Genomic DNA, 10,084 nt, shown 5'->3' with positions numbered 1-10,084 from the left:
AACTTAGAAAAATAAATATGTGGCCATCCCAACTATTGTATTAAAACAATGTACAGTTGCTGTATATTCGGAGTCTATTTTTTGCTGTGAAAGGGTTTTCGAAGCATTTCTCTTAACATTTCAAATGAAAATTGAGACTGGAAGTAAGCAAATTCGCTTATTTAAGTGACTACGTGACACAAATCGATTGAATGCCGCGGGTTTTTGGGGACATTATAGGGTTTTTATTTCTCAAATCGCCCTCCAGATAGCGTCCCGACCCAGAATGCATTTTGACAAGGTCTTTGAAAAAGCGGCGCGGCTCATTCAAGATGGCGGAGATGGACCAGCTGTTAGACGAGAGTGAGTAACAACATAAATTCAAGGAGTTTTGCGGCGTAACCAAGCAACAGCCCATTCTCGATAAAACAAATAGTTGGCGTTAAACTGACACCACTGTACATTTAGTGAATATTACGGGTTTTGGATAGACTTAACAGGGCATTTTTTTAGACGAGGGGAGACACCGGTCTGCTCAAGTCAGCTAAGGCTTGTTAGCACTAGAGGCTAACCACGGCTAATGTTGGAGTTGGACAAGTTACTTCAGCCCAACTGGGTAAACAAGTAACGTTAGCTTAGCTCGTAGCTAACGTCTGCTAACCGGCAACAATAACAAAAGGACCACCACAACGTCGCCAGCTCCTAGCTAGCTATCTGTTTTTCTGGATACGGTTTTTCCAGGTTTTCGTGACACTTTCCTTACATTTAACCCTCGTTAGCACCGGTGGTCAACGTTACATGGTTACGCGTTGTGTGTCATTTTTTGATAAAGCTGTTGAAGGGAAACCAGCCAAGTTGTTTGGCAGTTTGCACCTGAAACACTCCGCACGGTCGTGTGTTATGTAACTAGTTATTTCTAATTCTCCTGCCTGTAACGCTCGCTTCTGTGGCTCATTTATTTGGTATGATCTGTTCAGCTGATGTTACTCCCCGTGCTTGACAGCTCACATTTGGGGTAAAGGCCTAACTGGCTGCGCTAGCTGGATCTGACTCCAGTCCACCTGCCTGGCTGCTGTCACTGTTTAAAGGACAGTGTCATATGTTACCCCGTAGCTGAAATGAACTGTACCTCAAAATAAAAACATGGCACAGTTCCCTTTATTAATACTGTTCTTGTTAAAGCGTTTACAACATTTAATAATTTGCTTAGTATGCGTTTTTTTTAAACCCATTACTTTGATACTAAATGTATTTTGATTCCTCAGGCTCCTCTGCAGAGGCACTCGTCAGTCTAAAAGGTATGTGAGCACTGTCTTTATCTGTTTTTGCTGCTGTGTGCTAAAAATACTTTGTCACCTGGCTCAATTTATTCGATCCCGTCTGCATGCACTGTAGGTTGAGTGTTTAAAAGTGGTCAGCAGTCCTAATTGGATTAAAGTTCTATATCACCCTCCACAGTGACGAGCCTACGGCCAAGACGACCTGCACATTTGTGACTCGTGTAGTCGCGGATGCGGTGCAAATGATTTTTCTTTCGTTGCTGACAAAGTTCTCCTTTTCCAGAGGGCAGTTTGTCCAACACTCTGAATGAAAAGAACAGCTTCCCAAGAGCTCACAACACCAGGGGACGACATTCCTCTGTCACAATGGACACGGTGAGCAGCGTGATGAAAGTCCGTCTTAAAACGCTTGAAGTGAAGCCAAGAGAAAAGTGTCCTTTAGTCACTATGTTAAAGTGTATTCTTATCTATCTGGTTATTCTTAACTTGGTTCAATCTGACCTGTAACTCTTTTATATCTATTCATTTTTGTGTTGTTTGCATTTAATTATAGTCTTGCAGCTAAATATTTTATAATTATGTGCATGTGTGTGACCATCACTATACCCTCCCTGGAAGCTTTTTTGTTGATCTTTATTGAGTTGAATGACCTTGCGTGGGAGGGAGGGCAGCACCACAGCTCAGTGAATATAAGGGGGGTATAAAGGACAGAGAAGACGTGGAAGGATGGACAGGGGAAGAGACGTAGGTGTTGCTGGTAGGAACTGGTTGAGTGGGGGATCCCGTGCTTTTTCTGTCACCTTACTCAGGATTAAGAGAGTCCAGAAAGTCTCTGTGTAGATCTCTTGAGGGATTTGAGTGTCCAGGTACGTAGAGGTGTCCCAACAGAAGAGTCAAGTCAAAGATAGGGCACATAGTGAAGGAAGGAAAGAACAGCTCAGCCCATTTTAGGCAGGATTCATCAATTCTTCTTGATGTGACCCAACACTGGCTGACAAGTAACACCACACATTCATGTGGGCATTCCCTACATATGATTCTCTATAGCTCTTTTGAAAAGGTCTGAGATGTGAAGCTTTCTGCTTCTCTCTTTTTTACCGAATAAGGAAATTCTGGGCAATCGGTTGCAAATGGGCTAAATCCCAAGAAGATTGTCTCATTAAATGAGTTTAGATGTACATTAACTGTTATGGTAGATTCATATCTCACCAGTTTGTCTTTCTTACAATATTTAGTTTACTTCTATCACACGTATGCCTGTTATTTTGTTTGCAGCCATGTTTTTATTTTATTGATCCCCTGTCTTGGCACAGATCCACATGAAAAAGAGAATAAATTAAAATACAGGGTTTAATAGTAATAATATTTTCATACTAAGCTTATTGAATATAATGCTACAAAAAGTAAAGTAAGTTAAGTAACATTAACATCTTGCATTGTATTATATTGTATCTCGTTTACTCTTATGGCTGATCAGGACACGTAAGCTTTCTTGGCTGTTTGCAAAATATTTCTCACTTGTTTCATGAAAGTTTCACTCAGTTTTATGGCAGGCAATATGTGAACTCGATTTGTCCTTGCGTAAGATTTGTTGTCTGTGTTTATCCTGCTTAATCTGTAAATTACAGAGACTCTTTCCGCATTCGCACATTAGTTTGATATTGCAGTTTTATTGTACATGATAAAGTTTCGCAGTGCAGATGTGATCTATGAGGATACAAGATAAGAGTTTATGAATCCCCAGGGGAGGTTCTCTGATCACCTGACACAAAAGATCGAAATCGGCTGGGGTGCAAAATAAAGGGGCATTGTTGATGCTGATTATACATTCACTGTGCAGAAATTGAAATTTATTCTGATAAATTTATAAACTATTAAACGTAAGCCATTTCAAACTTAGTGTACTCGTGTGATCTGCAGCTTGTCTTGTACAGATTTATGTTTTACTTTTTTTTTTTTTTTTTACTGAGATTTAATAACCTGTACGTATGATTCAGTGGGTTCTAGAAAAACTGAATACCCTTTCATTTCCAAGTATTTAGATGAACCCACAGAAGTCCTCACTTCACACTAATAACGTGAAAGGCCCTCCTTAGACCAGGGGTAATACATGGAAGTGTACATGAGTTGGTGTATAAAATACTGCAACCCTAACAAACATGTGTCAGCTGTTAAGTTGGATATTTTCATCTGACAAGAAAATTCTTCATCTACCTACAGTGATTAGATTTATAGACATGGCCTCAATCCCGTGTGTCTGCAGGGTTGTTCTGAAGTACATGACATTTTCTGCATGCAAGAGACAGCTGCTGCTCAAACATTCGGCATGGTTGCCCTTATAGGTTTCACAGTGGATATTTTTGGATTGTGAAGCAAAGAAATTCAAAACAACTGCATTCCATTTAAAAAAAAAAAAAAAAAAAAAAAAGCTGTTGCCGAGCACTCAGCCTTGTGAGTGTGGGCTCATTGTAATGGTTTTCTGTTTTCTGGAGCTGAGCCATCTGCTGCGACATACCGGAAGGTCTGACGAAAACACTTGTGTTTAGAAAGTACATTAAAGTATGTTTGTTCTTCCAGCCCACACGGAACTCAAAGAGGAGCCGTTTGTTTCGGGATGAAGAAGAACCGCCTCAGCAGCGTCTCCCTTCTAGATCCCCACGGAGGAGCCAGAGAGTCACCACCACGCCACAGGTAAAGACTGTGGTAGTGCTACATATGGAGAGGTGGATAACCTTTGGTGCTACCGTTTCTCTGCTCTCACACGGCTTTTGACAACGGTGTGACAAGAGTAGATGAAATGTAAAAGAGCGCCACTTCATGAAGCTTGTTTCATCTATTCTTCTATCTGTCTCTCTATCTATAGTTATTAAATTAGGGCTGTTTGGGGGTGAACTTGCCACAGGATCTAATTTGCTTCCACATCACTTTTGATAAATGCTGTAACTACATTTTTAGTGAGCGTAGACTGTATCAGAAAGTCAAAAACAATCAGTGAGGTGTGATATTGGCCATTTAATTACGTTTTTGATCATTCTTAACAGCCATTGTTGCTACTATTTTCTTGAGGGAAAATTCAGTTTTCTCAGATTTTTAATGCCTAGGGTAAATTTGTTTCTACCATAATGCAGCAACAAAAGGAATTTGTTTAGGTCAGCAAAAGTAATAATTGCTCCAAAATGGGTCAAAATGAAGGGTGTCATAAAAATTGAGGATGTTAATTTGTTGGACAAAATGAACATATTGGGACTCCACAATGATTATAGATTGGTACCAAAACAGGAATATCTTAATGGCGTAGAGGAAGAAGAAATGGAACTTTACTTCCTGTATATGTTATAGTTTTCCAGAGTACACAAACGCCTGTATGTGTAATGACTCTTGTTTTTACTTTACAGAAGTTTTCTAATGTCGTGACACCAGACAAGAAGGCCTCCCAGAAGATCGGGCTGAGATTAAGAAACCTCCTTAAACTACCCAAAGCTCACAAATGGTGCATCTATGAATGGTTCTACTCCAACATTGACAGGTAAAGGCTCACGTTCAACTTCTGAAGATAATCGTATTAAACGGGTAGACACAAATAAAGAAAAGAAGGAATAAGTCTGCTGATACACAGTTCATCAGTTTGTCTTAGTCACATAACACAACATAACCATGGATACAGTTATATACTTCTAAAGTATTCTAATTCTATACATGAACTTTCTGCTTTATATTGAGTAATCCTTTAAAAAGGTTTTCTCTTTTGTCCTCTTCCAGACCCCTTTTTGAAGGTGACAATGAATTCTGCCTGTGTCTCAAGGAGTCTTTCCCCAACTTGAAAACAAGAAAGTTAACAAGAGTTGAGTGGGGAACAATCAGGAGACTGATGGGGAAACCTCGGCGGTACGCTGCGAACATTACACATATTTTTCTTCAGATGTTTTAGAAGCATAACCATTTACATGTATAGAAATAAAGAGTCCAGGTGTCACAGTCCTACACCCCGTTGTCCCGTCCAGGTGTTCGTCAGCATTCTTCGCTGAAGAGCGAACAGCACTGAGGCAGAAGCGGCAGAAAATGCGCCTGCTGCAGCAGCGGAAAATATCTGACGTGTCAAACTGCAAAGACCTTCCTGATGAAATCCCCCTGCCTCTCATCATAGGAACCAAAGTCACTGGTAAGATCACGGAACTGGAGACGCGTGATTCTCAGCTGCCTTTGTCAGGTTGTTATTATCTTTACGGTCGAATTGCAAACCAGGCCAGTCAACCTTTTTATTATTCACCTAATGCCCTTTCAAGAAGAACTCATCCAGCAGCAACACGATTGATGACAAAACATCCAAGCAACTTGCAAATAAATATTGTTCACTGATTAGGAAAGTTGTTAAGCCTGAAAAACCTAAATTGTTGTGTAGTAGTAGAATTTCAGACCTAAGAAGTAAGGATTTCCATACAGTTAAGCTCGGTATAAATAGTTTATATCAATTTCTTTTATAAATTCAGCTGAAAACCGGATCCATGTTTAAAGAAATTCATAAAACGTATTTTCTTTGTTCAACAGCTCGACTCCGAGGCGTCCACGACGGTCTGTTCACAGGGCAGATAGACGCCGTTGACACCAGCGCCGCCACCTATCGCGTCACCTTTGACCGCAGCGGCCTGGGAACACACACTGTGCCTGATTACGAAGTCCTGGTGAGCCCTGCTGCCTCATGATAATTACGTCACTGCCTGTGTTTCTGGCTCTGGGACAAACAGATGTCAGTATCCGTCTTAAACAAAAACGTCTAATTGTGTGTTTCAGAGCAACGAACCCAACGAGACCATGCCCATTTCAGCCTTTGCCCAGAAGCATCGGTCAACACGCTACATGCAGAACCTCATGACGCCGCCTAGAGGGCCCTACCCATCTGCTACCACTCCTGTCCACATGGTACTTTAAACCTGCGTTTAATTTCACATCCTCACACCCTGTCCCTTTATGTTTGCGCCTCTAAAAACAAGTTAAATCTGCACTGGCTTGTGGGTAGGTTCATCTACTACAACGGCTCTTTTTTTAGGCAGCCAGTTTTTCCAAAGATGGTTTATTGAACATGATGTACAGAATACAGATCGAGTAGTGACCGTATGCATGCAAGATGATATTCATCTTTACTGCACCATCTTCAGTAAAGGCAATAATCTAAATAAAAAAAAATATTGATCTTCAGGTATGAAATAAATAGGTTTAATAAAATGATTCGGTTAATGTCCCAAGCAAAGTTGCAAAATCTCTTTCTCTCTGTTTCTCTTGAGGATAAATGACTTAAACTGTCTTTTTTTTTTTTTTTTTTTTGTTTAAATAACAGGACAATGACCCTCTTATCAACCAGTCACCGTGGAGGAACAAGCTGCCAGGTGCTGAGGGAGATACACTGGGAGGATTTCCTGTTAAATTCCTAGTGCAAGTGGTCAGTACTTCCTGTTGAACGGAATCTTAAAAGGTGACATCCTAAAGCCTAACACATCCTTCTAACACACGGCTGTTTGTCTCTTTTTTTTTCTTTTTTCTCACCACTAGACGAGGTTGTCCAAAATCCTCATGATCAAGAAAGAGCACATCAAGCACTTGAAAGAAATGAACACAGAGGCCGAGAAACTGGTGCAGTCATCGTAATTAAAAACCCCATTTGTTCTTGTGGGATGCACACATCAGGCCTAACTTGTCTGTGTTTGTGTTCCCGTGCTCAGAAGTCGTACTCGATGCCGATTGACCTGGAATTCCAGAAGCGATATGCGACCACGGTGCTGGAGCTGGAGCAGCTCAATAAAGATCTCAACAAGGTGCTTCATGAAGTTCAGCAGTTCTGCTGTGATGTAAGTTCTTAATTATCGTCCCTGGTTGTAAGCGTTTAAAAACCTTCCAGTGTTCACCGTCTGAGACTTGGGCCCAGTGAGTTTTGTCGCGTTAATCACCGATGTCCATGTGTCCAGCTCGCTCCCGATCAGGGCATGGTTCCAGCCGACCATCCCACAGAGCTGCGGCGGCGATGTGAAGAGGAGGCCCAGCAGATGGTGCAGCAGAGCGTCTCTGTGAAGGACGGACAGCAGAGTGTGACAAATCCCAACCTCACACACCTCATCTCCCGCCTCACTGCTCTGCTCCTGCAGATCAAGGTAAAAGTTACATACGCATTCAGCTGCTGTCAAACCACTAATCACTAGAGACGGGTATCGTTAAGGATTCGTACTTTTGAAGTGGTGTTGGTGCCCGAACCTGTTCTTAAAAAATAGAAAACATACAAACTTTGTCCAAAAACGGTGTCTTTTTATTTCTACGGCATTTGTGATGTGCAAGTTAAGTATTAATTTAAATTATAGAAATACAACTATGAAATTTACAAGAAACTGTCACAATTGTCATAATAAAAACATCAGTGTATCAAAACCAGCAGCTATAAGGAACACAGAGAACATGCCAAAATAAACTGTACTTTCAATCAACTTTCAGTTTTTAACCATTTCAAAAACATCTAGCAACTTTAAACTTTCAGCAGTTCACCTGCAAAACAGTTACCATGTTAGCCTTTTCTGGCTAACATGGGACTGGGACTCAGGGACTGAGGGCTGGGACTCTCCTCTCCAGCGATGCTGCTAACTCCGCTTGGCGTTGGGCCTTGCAGGCTGTCAAAGCCCGTGCATTTCTCTGCTTTTTAGAAAGTGATATGCGTCGTCAGATGTTTAATCAAATTCAAGGTGTTGCCTCCCTTGCACAATATCTCCTTCGAGCACTTGTTGCAGGTTGCCGAGTTACATCACGTGTAGCGTCAGCTCAGCAATAGAGCTAAGGGAAGGCTAATTAAACATTTAGTGGCACTGAAATGAAGCACCGGAATCTGTGTTGTTTTCTTTGGTCTGGTTACCGAGTATCGTTACCCATCCCTGCTAACCACCTACTATGCTTGACATGCTCTCTGGGAGCTGTATTGTTTAAATCAGTTAGTGTATAATTGCTTTGAGGATAAAATGTAGTGATGCTGGCAGCAATATTGTGTCATTAGATACATAAAACACTGATCAGCCACAATATTAAAACCACTAACCGATGAGGTGAAGTGATCTCATTACGATGTTCCTCTTTTAAACCTGGATCTCCGCATGTATGTGGAGGTTAATTTGATGCTTACCACAACTTGAACATTGTAGCAGAACAAGCTCATCCCCATGGCAACAACAAGGTGGTGTTCCTTGTTTCCTGGTCCCTTATGTTCCCCCAGAAAAGTGACGTATTAACACCCAGCTGTCCATCAGAACCAACAGGAACTCTTTTAACACTTTGAGTACATCAATAAACCTCACCCCTGTTGCTGGTTCACTTTTCGTTCCTTGAACACCACAAGAGCTTTAGTTTGCTCTGAACCAGTCGTCTAGTCGTCAAAATCTGGCACTTTTCAGACTTACTAGAATTCTACCACTCGTCCGATTTTCCTGCTTCTGTCACAACAGCCTTTACAACGTCTTCACTCTCTGCCTCATATATCCCACTGTTCACTTAACAAGTGATTATGACGTTCGTAATGTTGTAGCGTTATACAGTCATGATTTGATTACCTGTTATTTATTGGTTCTCCTGGCTTGTTTCAGTGTCTGGCAGATGGAGGAGATCTGAACTCATTTGAGTTTAAATCTCTAACGGACTCCCTCAATGACATCAAGGCATCGATTGATCCCTCCAACCACAGGTAAATGTTGTGTTTTCACTTCAGTTTCGCTCAAGCTAAGTTTAGTTTTTTTTTGTTTTTTTTTTGTCGTCTTTTCCTTTTTTCTGACCACGCCCGTTGAATTATTCATCTCACACTCTTACGTTTACAGCTGCTTTCAGAATAACGTCGAGATCCACGTGGCGCACATCCAGAGCGGCCTTAGTCAGCTGGGCAATCTGCACGCGTTCGCCGCCAACAACACCAACGCAGTCTGAGCGCCCGCATCGTTCCCGCCGCACACGACGGCGCATGCACACACAACAGCCGTGTGGTACGTTAATGTCGTCTTTCGAAGCGGCGCTCCCGCCCGAACTGTTAAAAGGCTACGAAAAAGTCCGATGTCGATGTTGAGGATCGGCACGGCCTGAATTTAGACGCGTCAAGTTCTGCCCAGGACGTCGCGACCCGAATGGGAGAAGGGAGGATGTCAGATATTTTACCCCGCCCGTTTTATTGTGTGAAAAAATGTTTGTGCACCCGACTGAACACAAACCTGAAAGAGCCCTTAGCTTACGCCACAGTCCACATCTCCAAACTCTCAAACTGTTATTTATTGGTTTCACGTGCCAAACATAGATTCTAACAGTTTTTATAGTCCATATTTATTTATTTTTGCGTAGGTGTTCTGAAGCGATATTTTGCTATCTGGCGTTTCCCCCTGTTAAGTGTTGTGTTCTGTTGCTCCGCTCATGGTAGGCGCCGGGGAAAGCTAAAGAATGTTTTATAAAAAATTGTTTATTGTAGATAAATTGTACAATATCTCTTATTAGGACTAACGTCAAAACATTTCTGCTGTGTATTCAGAAATGGCTTTTGTAATTTTGTGTGCACTGAAAAGAGATTTTGGTATTTTTATAAAGGAGGACTCTGGGGTTTCGATGCCTTTTACTCCCCAAGCTTTTCCACATTTGACATGGCTGTTGCTGCAACTCCCCACACTAAGCCTGCATCCCCGATTTAACCCCGACAACTCATACGGTTCCCTCCCAGAGAATCTCCTTTTTCAGTTTTGTAAAGTTGTATATGAGAGTGCCCCAGGGCAATTGTACATAAATGTTTCCGTCTTTTTATATTAAACATAATATTGCGACACCGTTTT

At 41.6% G+C, this 10,084-nt stretch overlaps 1 protein-coding gene across 3 annotated transcripts; it reads left to right on the top strand.

Moving 5' to 3' along the window:
• Positions 1-244: 244 nt before the first annotated feature.
• Positions 245-10,082, top strand: lin9 (lin-9 DREAM MuvB core complex component). Of its 3 annotated transcripts, none has more exons than XM_047573416.1 (15): positions 245-342; positions 1,245-1,277; positions 1,543-1,634; positions 3,837-3,950; positions 4,655-4,785; positions 5,019-5,144; positions 5,261-5,418; positions 5,805-5,938; positions 6,048-6,176; positions 6,592-6,693; positions 6,804-6,884; positions 6,974-7,099; positions 7,217-7,399; positions 8,867-8,964; positions 9,095-10,082. In XM_047573416.1, the coding sequence occupies exons 1-15, from the start codon at positions 312-314 to the stop codon at positions 9,198-9,200; spliced, it is 1,644 nt and encodes a 547-aa protein (XP_047429372.1). In that variant the 5' UTR covers positions 245-311; the 3' UTR covers positions 9,201-10,082. The 3 variants fall into 3 exon arrangements, with proteins under 3 accessions (XP_047429372.1, XP_047429373.1, XP_047429374.1); XM_047573417.1 differs by lacking the exon at positions 245-342 and adding an exon at positions 414-595; XM_047573418.1 differs by lacking the exon at positions 245-342 and adding an exon at positions 639-720.
• Positions 10,083-10,084: the final 2 nt, after the last annotated feature.

Source organism: Mugil cephalus, chromosome 21 (assembly GCF_022458985.1).
Source record: "Mugil cephalus isolate CIBA_MC_2020 chromosome 21, CIBA_Mcephalus_1.1, whole genome shotgun sequence".
Classification (NCBI taxonomy): domain Eukaryota; kingdom Metazoa; phylum Chordata; class Actinopteri; order Mugiliformes; family Mugilidae; genus Mugil; species Mugil cephalus.
The sequence above is the reverse complement of the archived record's forward strand: the minus strand, read 5'-3'. Positions and strand labels throughout refer to the sequence as shown.